This window comes from Amblyomma mixtum, chromosome 1 (assembly GCF_055824585.1).
Source record: "Amblyomma mixtum isolate Tamu chromosome 1, ASM5582458v1, whole genome shotgun sequence".
Lineage (NCBI taxonomy): Eukaryota > Metazoa > Arthropoda > Arachnida > Ixodida > Ixodidae > Amblyomma > Amblyomma mixtum.
This window is the reverse complement of record NC_143012.1, coordinates 149,411,726-149,426,404: the sequence shown is the minus strand read 5'-3', so window position 1 is coordinate 149,426,404 and position 14,679 is coordinate 149,411,726. Positions and strand designations below refer to the sequence as shown.

At 48.7% G+C, this 14,679-nt stretch overlaps 2 protein-coding genes across 4 annotated transcripts in view; one reads left to right on the top strand and one right to left on the bottom strand.

The window, feature by feature from the left end:
- The window catches only part of LOC149367931 (sialin-like), a 59,507-nt gene extending 48,340 nt beyond the window's left edge, over positions 1–11,167 (bottom strand). The window contains exon 1 of the mRNA XM_089557941.1: positions 10,904–11,167. Within this exon, the coding sequence (XP_089414067.1) occupies positions 10,904–11,018 (115 nt within the window). The 5' untranslated portion in view covers positions 11,019–11,167. The remainder of the gene's footprint in view (positions 1–10,903) is intronic.
- A 541-nt stretch (positions 11,168–11,708) lies between these two features.
- Positions 11,709–14,679, top strand: part of LOC149367929 (transcription factor E2F3-like) — a 32,818-nt gene continuing 29,847 nt past the window's right edge. The window contains exons 1-2 of one of the 3 annotated variants that reach the window (XM_089557930.1): positions 11,709–12,224; positions 13,808–13,916. In XM_089557930.1, coding sequence (XP_089414056.1) covers positions 12,006–12,224; positions 13,808–13,916 — 328 coding nt within the window. In that variant the 5' untranslated portion in view covers positions 11,709–12,005. The other 2 variants (XM_089557935.1, XM_089557932.1) reach the window with 2 other exon arrangements.

Below are 14,679 nucleotides of genomic sequence, written 5' to 3'. Positions count from 1 at the left end.
CAGACGTCATTTTTTCCCACAAAGCTGACGCTTGCATCTAGAAAAATTCAGGGGGCATTTTGACTGTCTAAAGCGCGTAGAGGCGAAAGCGTTTTCCTCACCACTTTGCCTATGTGACACTGGTGACGTCACCACTGGATGACATCACACATAATTGACGAAGTAATGACAAATCACTAATTAGTGACTAATTACTGATTAACGACTAAATACTAATTAACTACTAATTAATGACGCTTAAGCTTCGCCTTTAGGAGTGGAACGCGACAGCGTGTTGTAGCGCTGCCAGGGAGTCCAGGGAACCCCATCATCCGTTCAGCGCGATGCCAATTGCCCTTTGAACACAACGCTTTTTGAGGAAAGGAAATGGCACTGTAATTCTCTGTCATCTCCATGGACACCTTAACCACACCTTACAGGAAGGGAGGAAGTGGGAGTGAAAGAAGACAAAGAGGGCCATAATGAAGAAAATGAAAATTGTATTTGAGGAAAGGAAACTACACAGTAACTGTCTCACATATCTTGGTGGACACCCGTCCAAACACAGACACATCTGTCCACACATCTGTCCACACAGCTGCTGACACAGCTGCCAACACGGATGCAGACACAGATGCAGACACAGATGCAGACACAGATGCAGACACAGATGCAGACACGGATGCAGACATGGATGCAGACATGGCTGCAGACATGGCTGCAGACACGGCTGCAGACACGGATTGTAAACGACAGCATGAGGCATTAAAGGCTTTCGCCTTAAAAGTCAAGTGTCAATGCTGCGGAATCACGAGAACACTGCCACTGCTTATCAGGGTCGGTGCGAGACAAGGGGGGCCACGTTGGACGCCACGCTTACTCCATGATGACATGTTTGGTGGGAAGTACAGTTCTCTTGCAACATACTGGATAAGGTTACTGGTTCAAAAGCGACCTGAATCATGCAGAATGGGCCGTTTCCGTGCCATCTTTCAAATTCAAAGATCTCGACTGCCGTTAAGAAAAGACGTGCTTGGGTGGTTAACAGCGCGAAAAAACAAAGGCGAAGGAAGAGAAGACACAATGAGTGCTTCCATCGTCCTTGCTTTTTTTTTTTGCGCTGTTAACCGCTCAAACATGTTAACCAAACCAGCTTGCAATTTTAACATAAGGAAATAGTTAACTTCAATTTGTTCCCTGACCATTCTGCTCCGTCCTGGTTTCTTAACATTAGTACACCTGTCATTTTCCTTTCCATAGCTCTCTGCACTGTCCTCAATTTAAGTTCAAATCATTTCTCTAGGCTGTATGTTTCTTCCTCACAGGTGAGTGCCAGAAAGATACAGCTCTTCCTCTTAGGGGACACTGGCAAAGCGCATCGTGTGGCAGACATTGCTTGACTCTAAGTAATTCATTCTGAGCACAATAGTAGATAGGAATTACTTGTCATCTACCACTGTCACCAAATCCAACATACTAAATTTCAAGAACTCATCCACTCAGCTACTGGTATTTAATTTGTCTCCCGTTTTATTTTGTGTGTGTGTGTGTTTTGTACTTTTTTACTGTGAATAATGGGCGTTGATGCATATGTGGTCATTGTTTAAAACCGCATTATTATTGCACTGTGTTTATGTGCTGCCTACATTTCCTGCTGGTCCTGTTTTATTTTTGTTTTCTCCTTGTTAGCCGATACCTACATTTCTTTTTTTTCTCTTTCTTCCAAGCTAGTATTTTCATCACAGCTTTCCCGCTTCTTTATCTTCACTTTCTCTTACAATGTTGTGTTGGCACTACCGCATTTGGTTGTTTCGACACACTTTTTGCTTCAAGGCTGCATCATCTAGGGAACTGCGAGACCCACCCAACTCTGAGCAGAGACACTGGCTGCCTCGCAGTTTGCCAGATGACACAGCCTTCAAAATTGGCTATTCCACTCACTTCGACGAAAACTAAGCGCAGCCGACTGCAGTTTTTCACTGATGCTGGACAATCCAGGCAAGTTCCGATGCTAAGTTATTTAGCGGAAAACACAGAATATCACAAGCTGCCTTGTGGTCGGTGATTGAGCCCAAACAGGCCAATAGTTTGCACAGGTGAATTTTTTTGCAACCTAGACAGATAAATACAGAACACGCGGTACAGAGAGGCATTCCTAATCCACAAATTTAAAGCCTTACAACCAGCAGGGATCAACATTTCCAAAGAAAACTTATAATCTCTCCAGTACATTCCGGCACTGACGTAATTCTTAAAAAGATCCTGCATGTAGTCCAAGCAAAAGAAAAACTAAAAAATTACTTTTTTTTCTAGTGCTGCACATGCCTCTTTATCAGTTCTTTCACCCTGCTCATTTCCCTATTCGCCCCCTTCTCCTCCCCCATTTCCCCTTTCTTTTATTATTGTTTATTTTCACCTACTTTTACATTAGGCTCTGCACCACCTGCTACCATTTGCTCTCTCTCCCCCCTCCCCTCTTTTTCTCTACCCCTTTCCTTTTTTTTTCTTTGCTTCACGGTATTTTCTTCGGCCTTAATGCTCAATTGAGCTCTAGTTTATCCAGGTCAGCACAACTGGTCATACCATGCCACCTGTCACAGCTCCCTATGTGCAGGCCTTCTTCTTCGAAGTGAAGGCCCTATTTCATCAACATCATCAGCCTGACTACGCCCACTGCAGGGCAAAGGCCTCTCCCATGTCTCCCCACTTAACCCTGTCCTATGCCAGCTGCGGCCACACTATCCCTGCAAACCTCTTAAAGGGACACTGAGGAGAAATTGAAGTTGACTTGCATCGACAGAATACCAGCTCCTGATTACAAAAACGCCATTCATACTGACAACAAAGCTCCTGTAACATAGAAAAGAGCAAGAACCAAAATACAGGTATCGCCGCCACAGGCCAAACTCGCAAGTACAAGCTTCATGGCGTCATAGGACAAAACAGTGTTGCTAGAACCAATAGTTCTAGCAACACTAGGACACGAGAAGCTACGAATCACTGAGGCGCAGCAAATGCATGCGCAAATCTCCTTGACGTCGCCAGATGGCGCCACGTACCCGATAGCTACGCGCGCTCCTGCAGCGCCGGGACCAATCAGCGCTTGCTCTCAGCGGTATGGGGGCTCCCGGTATTCCGCTAACGGTAACAAGGTACACGGTATGCTAAAGGCTTCTATTTGCGAGAACTTCGTTGACGACTTCGAGAACGGGATCCATTGTAACGCTGGTAAAACGCCGGTGCAAATGTAAACGAAGCGACGGCCGCAATAGCCGATAGATGCCTTCAACGTGCGGCCGGCGGTAGCTTTCTTTTCGGCTGCTGCTGGGCCGCACTGCTGGCCTCCAGAAATCACGGAGTCTGCGTTACGTCATGTGAATGTCATGTTTCACGTCACTTAGTTCTGTGTCGTCATAGCAGAATCCCAAGTTTGAATCAGAGCGGCGGGAAAAACTATTTAAACTTCGAATCCAAATTTCTTAGAAATAAATGCATCTTTCGCTGCCGGCCAAGTGGCAACAAAGGCATGAAATGCCGAACTATGGGATTTTGCTATAAAAAAAATATCAATAGAGCTCTCCTCAGTGTCCCTTTAATCTCGTCCGTCCACCTAACTTTCTGCTGTTCCCTGCTAGGCTTCATTTCCCTTGGAATCCACTCCGCTACCCTTAAGGATCATCAGTTATCTTGCCTTCACATTACATTCCTAGCCCAAGCCCATTTCTTCCCGTTGATTTCGACTAGGATGTCATGCTTGTTCCCTGACCCACTCCGCCCTCTTCCCATCTCTTAACACTACACCTATCGTTTTCCTTTCCATAGCTCGCTGCGTGGTCCTCAATTCAAGTTAAGGCCGTATTTAAGCCACATCAATGATGAACATTTCGCCTAGACGAAGAGAAGCCTCTTGTTGAAACTTTGGCAAGCTCCCTGAGGCTTTCCTCCTCCCTTGCTCACTTTGTGTTTGCAAGAGACCCATCTCCCTGCCATCTCTCTATAGCATCGTTAGCAGGCAGTAACTTAGCATTACAGTCCACGTCATGAGCAACCTAGGGCCGTACTGTAGAACTGGAATGGGGACCATAAAAAACTTAGTTTTGAGGTGCCCAGAACTTTGCCCCACCCTTCCGGAGGGAACCGAGGGCACTGGGGAGGATGGACAAATGGATGAGAGAAGCGTGGCTTTCACTAAAAGGAGCTTAGAAGATTGATGGAGGAAGTCAAGGGATGGGTGATTTTGTGAAAATTCACCCATCAAATTACACATTTCAAAGACAGTCAAATTTGACAGTCAAAGTAGACATTTTAAAAGGAAAAAAATGAAACAGAGAAAAAATTTTAATGGGGGAATCATAGGCCAGGTGGCGCAAGCTGCTGCCCAATACAAAGGTAAAGCCATTATCATCCATCCATCCAGGAAATTTGCTGACTGGTCGAGATAGGCATGAGTGGCTTGAGTTCAACGAAGAATGAAAAAAATAGAAATAAAAAATATGTATCATGCATGTAGATGTTGACACCGTCATATCATATCGGATAATTGCTACTGCAACTGGCGGTCTGAGAATGGCAGTTGTGTCGTGTTCGCAGACCAAGCGACCCAAGGCTTTGCCCAAGGCCGCTCCACCGGCCCTTGCCTCCTTTGTGCATACAAGCCAGTTGCTTCCAAGAAACTAGCAGGCATCTCCCCCGATGACACCCGACCCCTACGGCCCCGTCGCTTGATGCATACCCCATTCCCTCTGACTAGGCACCATACTTGGACCGCCTGCACTCCCACGGCACCGGAAGTGCTTTCTTTTACACTCGCCCTCTCTCTCCCCCTCTACTGCAATAAAAGCCCAGCAACTGTGTTGAGAGATTCCCTGCTCGTGGGGCTCCCACGCCCAAACTAACACAAATTTTTAATACTGGCGACGAGAAGTAGGATTTAGAATGTACGCAGTTCGAGGTCTCACCGACGCCTGCTGGAGGACTGAATGGTGCCATCGAGCCTTTTAACGGCAAGAATTGGTCATAGTGGATTCAGTGCCTCACCTTGTACTTCGTGGAAAACGATGTCTCCGACGAAGCAAAACAGCGCCCGTGCCCCCTGACGCTATGCGGAGCCGACACCTTCAAGACTGCTTGTGCGCTGGTCACACTGAAGACTCCCGGAGAGGTCAGCTATGGAGACCTAGTCACACTTCTCCAGACGCACTTTGATCCCAGACCATCTGAGCTGTACAGCCGCTACGTTTCCCTGCAACATGACCAACTGCCGGAGGAATCGACCAGCAGCTACGTCGCAGCTTTCAGAAATCTGACAGCCGATTGCAACTTTGGAGTTCTAATGACGTCTGCAACATCGACACCACTCACAGAAAGCCATGCACCGGTTGTAACGAACCCCACCATGCTGCCCCAGGATGTCTTGCTTCGCGACAGGTTCATCTGCGGGATCTGTGACGAACAACAGAGACTGTTTGCAGAGAAAGGCTCGACTTTGCAATGTGCTTTAGACCTGGCCCTCTCATCAGGGAGTGCGTCAAGGCAGCAGCGAGGACTCAAGGGAGTTACAAGCTCCGCAGAAGTGCACAAAACTTCTCAACCTAAAAGGAATGCAAAAACTCACCGTAGCAACAGCAGTGCTATCAATGTGATGGCTAGCACGAGGCTGCTAGCTGCAAGTTCAGGACGGTGCAATGCTGTTTTCGTTCCAAGAAGGGTCACATCGAGAATGCTTGCATCGCCCAGAAGAAGAAAACCAAGGAAGACAAGTCCAACTCCAGACAAGGAACACGCAGTGTGAACGCTTGGTCCACGAGCAATGACACTATGCATAGCGATCCATGCTACGAGCTTCACGTAGTAAGTGGGCGAAAATCCTGCCCCAAATGTCTTGTTGAAGTCGAGGGAAGGCACCTGTAGAGGGATAGAGACTTAGTTCCCTACAAATGAAATGGAGTGCGACACGGACGAAGCGAACAGGCCGGGAACCAGGTATCAACTAGGTTTATTCTACTCCGCACGTGGCCCCACATAGCCAGCACTGCTGATGGTGATAGTGCCACTAAAGCACCTAACATTCGAAGTCGACACAGGCACATCGTTTTCTCTGATCAGCGAGGCTGTTTACCACCAGACATGGCCAACGACCGTCCCGAAGCTTTCGAAGGAACCCCTTGCCTTGCGCACTTGGTCAGGAGAGGAACTTCACGCCCTCAAATCGGCACAAGTTTGTGTCCGCTTTAAGTCAAAGGACTGTGTGCTGCCTCTGCTGGTGATGAAAGGAACTGGCTGCAACATGCTAGGACGTGACTGGTTTTCGGCGCTGCACATCTGCGTGCGCGGAATTAACCAGGTCGCTGAGCGAAGTCAAGAGCTCCGGGAGGTTCTCGCACACCATTCTGATGTATTTAAGCAAGACATCGACGGCTACGTGGGACCTTTGGTTCATTTAGACTTGGAAGAAGGCGCAACACCAAAGTTCTGTAACACACGTTCAGTACCTATAGCCCACCAAGAGCCAATGGAAGAAAAGATCGACCGTCTGCAAAAGCAAGGCATCCTGGAGCCGACGCAACATGCCAGAATGGCCACACCTTTAGTGTGGGTCCGCAAAAGGGACGGGACATTTTGCATTTGTGACGAATACAGGAGTGCTGTTAATGCAGTGGTCAAGAAGACGGCGCACCTGCTACGAACAACCGTGGAGGTATTCACAAAGTTCCGTGGTGGTACCATCTTCTCAACGCAGGACCTCTACCAAGCCTATCAACAGCTAAAGGTCGACAACGAGACAGCCGCATTGCTCACTGTCAACACCACCAAGGGATTGTTCAGGGTAAAACGGCAGCCTTTCGGAATATCTGTAGCGCCAGCCATCATCCAGCGTATGATGGAGGCAACACTGGCAGGAATTCCAGGGGTGAGTGTTTATCTTGGTGATAATATTGTCGGTACTAAGGACACTACAGAGCATGCGCAGCGTCTAGACAAAGTCCTGTCTAGGCTAAGCAAGAAAGGCCTACACCTCAAGCAAGAGAAAGACCGCTTCGGCATCAACTCAGCCAAGTTTCTAGGACATAAGATTGACTCTCAAGGTGTTCACATGGCCGAAGAAAAGGTTACGCAATCTTTCACGCACCAAAACCGGCTGACAAGACCTCTCTACAGGCTTTCCTAGGGCTTCTAGCATTTTATGATTGGTTTTTAGAGAACACCAGCTCTACGGTTGCTGTAGAGCTATACAAGCTCCTGCAGAGCTATAAGAGCTATACAAGCTCACGGGGCTCCCACGCCCCAAACTAACACAAACTCTAACAAGTTAGTGGACTGACAACTGCAGACAAATTGATGTAAACACGCATAGAGAAGTTGAAACAGAAGCTGTGACAAATGTAAAATATATTGCCATTGCAATTCCACTCTTAAGGTGAGTTAAGTGTCTCCCCACAGTTTTTTGCCCTCGGGGAACCACCGGTGGCTTTCGAAAGGTGCTGTGGAGCTCCAGATGCCTTGGCTTTCATGCAAGAAAATGCAAAGCCCCTCAACAAATAATTTTTGTATGGTAAAACAGCCTGCTACGAGCAATTACAGTATGCGCCAAGTGCATAGACTAATGACATATAGCCCATTTGGCTGCTATTCCATTCCACTCTAAAGATTCCGCCTCTTAGCCTTGTCTTCATTGGTACAAATCTTGAGTGTGCTCCCCCCTTATGTGATGCCCTCGGGCCTTTAAGGGAAAAATAAATGAAATGAAATCAGTTGTTTATCGGGTTATTCATCGTGACCCAGAACTTCCCCAACCATTACTTTAATGAGACTAATGAAACTAAGTTTTCCGAGCGTCTAAATGTGCTCCTTCCAAAAGTATGTACAATGGAAAACTTTCCGCAATATTCACTGGTATAACCTCATGGAATTCCTTACCACACGATATTAAAACCTTGCCCAAGAGTTCATTTTTCTTACCTGTATTAAAATATATTTAGCCTTGTGAATCAAGATTTAGTTTTTACGCACCATGATGCTATTTTGTCTGTTATTCTTTGCTATTGTTATATACTCCACTCATATCGCTCGTTGCTGTGTTTCGTATGTGTTATTAATGCGAAAACATTTCCAGGCTACGTCGGCGGGGTCGTGTCACCAACGTGTCCACAGCAGTTGTGATGTTCCCAGAAGAGATAGCATCAAACTAGTGGTTGTAATCGAAAGAGGATGATGTGCAAAAAATTATGTCAATAGAATGATTAGTTAATTAATTAGACCCAAAAATGTTAAAAAAAACCGTCGAAATAGCATCAATGTCTGAAGTGAGTGGACAAGAATACAGCCGTGGATGGCAAAATAGTGGAAAAAGAGTGAAAATAAAGTTTGGTGAATTGAAATGTATTTGATGTGTGATAATTAATTGAACAAAAAAGTTTCATTGACATAGATTAATTAGTTAATTATCGGCAAAAACCATTCGACGGTTCAATAGGCTGGACGGAGATATAACAAGTGGACAGGAAAGCAACCACAGCACCATATTTGAAAAACCAAAATGGTTGATTGAGTGAAAGAAAGTATAATTGGAGCAATTAAACCAATCTTTAATTAAAGCATAAGACAATTATGCTAATTCAGCAGTTAAATTAATTCACAAACAAAGACAAAATGATAAAGAAAGGCGACGAGTGCCAAGGAGGCGTCAATGCTTTCGCATTCTCCCAATGCGGGTCGCCGCAGTGATTTCTAACTTTTTTAGTTTCTTTACTAACTATGTTGTTATTACTGAGGCCATTGTATATCCACGTGACAGTAACTAACGACCACTGTCTTTGTACTTTATTAAAGGATGTCCCCCTGACAGTTTTTTTAACCATAGGACCTCCTACAGTACTAACTTCTTGTATGTGTTTAACTTGTATTCTAATGTGCAATAAACTATAAACTTAAGTCCCCAAGTAAAAAGCGGTAAAAGAAAAAGTGGTACATGAGGCATGCATGGAATCAGCTGCTCGAGGAGCTCCGAGAGCGCTACAAGGAATCCAAGTCCCGTGAACACATAGTTTGCGAGCTCCTGCTGTAATGAATTTTTACTAGTGTGCCTCACACAGTCTGGGTAGTAAACAGCAAGTAGATGATATCGATCTCCGCAATGTTTGACAGTGGTCTCTTCCGAGCTCTTTAAAGCCTCTTTTATACTTCCAAAGACAGACAGTTGTGGCATACTACATTTATTATATGAAGCTTTCAGCTGAGCTTTGGTATTTAAACTGTGCCATTCCATAAGCATGTCACATGCGCATATATTTATATGAAACTGTTTTACCCCTTGTTTATGCGTGTTTTCTCCACACTACTTACGGTAAACATCAGTTGTGGTCTAGTGTCTGCGGTGTTGCTCCTTTCATCTTGTTGCAGTGTATGTATTTAGAACTATAGTAACTAGCCCAAACTGCCACCCTTGCAACAAAATTGGAGTAGCATGCTAGGCTCATAACCAGGCAGACCTCTCCTGTATTCATTAAACTCTCTCCCTGTCTCTCTTCTGCAACAAAATAAATCCCATGAGTTAAAAAGTGCTGTCCATGTTTTCATTTCATTAAGCATCAACCACAGGTTTCAACCGCAGGTTTTCCTTACAAGGCTAATTCACATTCAGCTACTCAGGGTAAGCACATGCATTGGGGCAACAAAGTGGTGGCAAACGTTGCATCCTTAAGAGTCACGCCAAATTTCTGTCAGCCAGTTCTTCCTCTGCCCAGGTCTCTCACGTCCTACTCAAAGTTTTGAAACTGCACCCTGCGATCTGTTGATCCACAGGCTTAAAGAAAGAGGCTAGAAGACATGAAGTTGGCCAAGAGAACAATCTGTGCACCACGAGTTCGCCTGTTTGAAAAAAGTGAGCTGTTTTTTGATTTGATGACTGCTCACCAAAACAATTTGACGAGGGACAAGTACACGCGAGTTCATTTTTCTTCACGTACAGCAATAATGATGGAGCTTGGCAGATGAGAACAGTGCCACTGGCCCGTTTTGTCCTTTCAGTAATCAAGTTATTTCGTATTTTAATGCTCGTTTCAAGAAATTATTTCTGGTACTCAGTCCTCCTAGCAGAGCATGAGCGATAGTGTTGATAAAGCTCAAAAATGACCTACACAGCGTTTACTGCTGTCTCCTGCAGCCGTTTCTGGCAAGTTACAGAAAGAAAGGAGTGTTGCATTTTTAGCCGCAGTATCTTATATTCCTTTCGCGTCAGTTAAAAAAACATCCCTTTCGTCGCCTTTCGGTGCACCAGTACCCGAACGCTAAACCCGAAACTAGCACTCTGCAGGGCTGCGACCGGCTTTCTCCCAGGGCTCCTCGTTACATGCGTGGGAGCAACGACCACGCGAAGTGTTTTCGCCAAAGTAGTACACAGTACGTGCACCTCAACGACAGGGGTATGAACTGACCGCCAGATCACCGCGCGACACTCGAAGAAAAAGCCGTCCGACGGTTGAAATTTGTGATGCAATACGTGGGCAGTTGGTGCTAGGCTCGCAGATGCACGTTCGCGCACTGCTGCCGGCAAAATCGCAACTGGAAGCTTGTTTTCGAAAACCCCTCGCGCGTATGGGCAAAGGAATGTTCAGAACATATGGTAGCTTCGCACAGCACAGTATCCGTGGCGCCAACATGCGCACCTACTACTTCCCGTGAAGATGCACTTCCGTCCGCATGAAAACAGACGGCAGAGCCGAGCAGACGCGCAGAGCCACACAGCGGAACGTGGCATATGCGCGCATGTCACATCGTGCTTAGCGATGTGCTTTCGGCCGAGAAGCAACTTAGATCAATGTCATTCTGCGCGGAAGACCGTTTCCCCGCACAGTGCACTTCTACCACCACCACAAGGCGCGAGCGCGCCGGAACTTCAGGCGCGGTGCGAGCCGCGCGCGCTTACGGCAGAGGCTCCTCTTTCGTCCCGGAGGGTTCTGGCCGCCGGCCAAGGGGGCGTAGTGGACACGCTTGTCGGTTTTCTTCTTCTCCGACACATCGCAGACCAAGGTGGCGGTCATCGCACCACCGCATAGCCCGAACCGCGACGCCGAAAGCCGCTGTCATACACACAGCTGTCACGACGGTACCGTCACGTGACGACCTGGCTGTCCTCGCTAGCCTTGGCCTACCTCTGCGAGCTTCCGAACTCCGATCAACCACGCTATCGCAAGAGCAGAGGGGGTCGTGCGCAAGAGTATCAACCGCCGCCATATTTAAAGGCCCTGTTGCATCATTGGTTGTGGGCGGGCCAATGGCAGTCGGCGAAACACGAACGGTGGGCGGGGCCGGTCGGAAGCAGACGACTCTTGCCAGAGTCACTGCGATAGGAAGGCAAAATGTTTACGTTAAATGTGAGTTTCTTTCCAGGACAATATGTTGTTTTGATACATGGCGCTCGGAATCTCTCATAATTTTGCAAGGCACCTTCACTTTCACGCAGAAAATAGTTTAGAGAAACAGAAACTACACCGGTCTGCTCCGTGGTTCCCACAGCTGTCCGGTTCGTTTCACAAAATAACCGAAAATTTTCGCTTAAATGATTGCTCGTAATGGTCAGTGTAACAAATTAAATGACTGATTTCAAAATGCGACCAAAATTTTATTAGAATATGACACTCTGGGCCGATTTAGGAGCAAGACGCGGCGAACCGTGCACCGCAAACTGCCTCACCCCTCTGGCGGGAATATTTTCGCGCGAAATACGACGAGAGCGCGCGTCTTTGTACGCGGCGCTTTTTTTGCGCGAAACGGCCGAACGTTATACCGTCCGCAGCGGACTTTTAAATCGAAGTCATCCGGTCCCTTTAACTCGTTGTTCCTGCTTCAGATTTTGTCGGATCGACTCTCTGGTCCATCTGCTTTAGCAATCATGGCACAGTTTTGATAGAAGAGCTCATATTACTCGTTTCGAGGCCGTTTTTTCGAGTCCACCATGTCCGCGTAGCGGAAGCCTACTTTGTGCTGGGCGCCGGCTGCCGGCAGTGCGGGCCGCATCGCGTCGAGGGATGATGATCTCCACGCGTCAGGTGGACTTCATTCACCCGGAGATGGCCAGCGGAAGCTTCAAGACACCCACGGCCAAGGAATCGGACGGATCGCGGCGCTCGCTCGTCAAGCCGGGCCAGCTGCCGCCGGCTGCCATTGTGATGGACGAGTACGGACAGACGCCCGACCACTTTTACCTAGCCCGCAATCCTGCCAAGCCACCCGCCGAAAGGAACCAGGTGGGTCACTGGAGGTCCCATTGGACCTCGGGCTTGACCCGGGGCCGTTGAAAGGCCGGCTGGGCGCAGTCTCGGAAAGGCATTTCGCGGGCACTCTGCCCTTTGGCTTCCTTTGTTTACAAACGACTTCCGCGATCGGGCCTGGGGACCTTCCGCACAGGCCGACTTTTTGCGGCGCTCGGACCCTACCGAATTGCAGCCCCTCGCCCCGATGTGAGCTTGGAAAACGGCAGACACCGTTACGAAACCGTTGGGATCTGGAAATGTCGCCCTTTATTCGCCAATAGCCCTGCCTCCCCCGCGGCATCGGGGCTGCGGCCACGCGAAGTGGCCGTTGAGGTCTGCCGGCGGCAGCCACCAAAAAACTCCGTTCTTGATCTGTGTGCAGTCTCGTCGTTCGTAAGTCCGTCCCAAAGCGCGAACGTAATGCATGTCCCGGAAGAACAATGCGAGCAGCGGCGCACGCCGTGTCCGCTGTAACGTGTCCCCCCTCCGCCATCCCCCCCACCAGCGTGCACGTCGCCTTCCGCGGTTTCGCGCTGCTCACCTGCGCCTCGCTGGTGCCCCTGCCCGTCCCTCTTGGCTAATTACCTCCGCCACGGCGGGAAATAGCGGGAACTCGCGGCCCGAGCTCGCGATCGAAGTCGTGTCACCGCGGCGGCGTGCCTGCATTGCTCTTGTCTGTCACCCCTAAGGGCAGGTGTGCGTCCGGCCGCCGCGGCTACGTTTTCGTGCGGGCCGAAAAAGCACCCGCCCCGTGCGTGGCAGTCGGTTCAGGGAATCGCACCGATCCGGGGACTCTGCCGGTGTGCAGGGCCCGTTGCAGCTGCTTCGCATCGGGACGTGAGACGCAGCGCATTGTTAGGTGGGCGAAGCGGGCAACGTGTGTGCGTGGCGTGGACTCGCGAGAGCACTGCGCAGATGCCCGAGGCCGGCCTGCGTGGCCTGCTCGCGATCAGCTGCTGCGCTCGGCGATTTTCGGGAGCCCGCGGCTGTCGACGCCGCGCCCTTTTAAAGCGTTTTTCTGTTTGTTTGTATTCTGACCGGCGAGAACCGACACGCTCGGGCGCCGGCGGAGGGTCTCAGTTTTTTCCCACGCCCTCTCTGCCGCCGCGACGTTTTTCGGGACTCCGCGGTGGCGCGATACGCACATGGAACCCTTGATCCTCCCGCGTGGCCCGCCGCCACCGAACGTGGCCACACGAGCTGGCTGCCTGAACGGGACATCGCGATGAAAGCTCTGCGGTGTGGCACTGTTTTCGAAGTAGCAGCTGCCGCGATACGCATTACGTCGATCGCCATGTGCGACGCGTGGCCCGCTCGTTCTTACCGCGGCCGTCGGACCTGACTCACCTGCCTATGTTCTGCGGTCAGACCTATCCGGGGATGCTTTAGCGACGCAAATCTAGCCCTGTACACACTCCCGCGTTGAAAATAAATGCACCAGCGCACACCTCTCAACATATGCTGACAAGTGGCCGCCATGTGAGTGAATGTAAACAGTGGAGAACAGGGCTGGCGTGAGAGTGCTGACCCAGAGGCACACATGTCTGAGCGTTGGGTCCCCACTGTGGTGGTTTCAGGTCAAGCGTCGGCTAGACATGGAGTCCCCCGAGCCGTTTGCCTTCAAGGCACCAGCAGCAGCCAAGAAGGGGCGCCTGGCCAACGCTGCTGGAAGCTCGCACCAAAAAAGTATGTTCTGCCCTGCACGCTTGCTGTCACTAGTTGGAGTTTGGCATTGCTTTGCTCTGCATGTGGCTGTTGTATTGCAAGCAGCGTTTGTATGGCAAAGGTTTTGCTACGAGCTGGTGTGGGTACCAGCTCTGGTATTTTTTAAAATAAAACTTGAAGAGGCTTGTTCTGCTGTCCTTGGCATTGTACGGCTGTCTGCTTCATTGTTACACACCTTGCATCTCATGCGAAGGGGGGGGGGGGGGGGGGGGGGGGGATTCATGCTTAACTCTTCTATAAGGCAGTTAGGGGCTGGCAGAAGTCCGGTTTGCATAATTCGTTTCTTAATTATTATTTTTTCCACTGTAAAAAAATGTGGCCAGTGTGGTTTTCTCAGGAAAATTTTATCACTTGGGGGGAAAGTCACCTGCTTTCTCCTTCAAATCTGCCCCATTACACCGTTAATCTCCAATTAATTTATTCCACAAATTGAGAAAAAAAATCCCCTATGCACCTTGGTTTCAGTGGCTATTGGTTTGTCATATAGATCACTGTTACTCCAATTAATTAACGCCACAAATTGAGAAAAAAAATTCCCTGTGCACCTTGGTTTCAGTGGCTATTGGTTTGTCATATAGATCACTGTTACTCCAATTAATTAACGCCACAAATTGAGAAAAAAAATTCCCTGTGCACCTTGGTTTCAGTGGCTATTGGTTTCTGTCATATAGATCATAATGAGCACCTTTTCTTATCTACTTCTTAATATCACGAGTAAGATTTC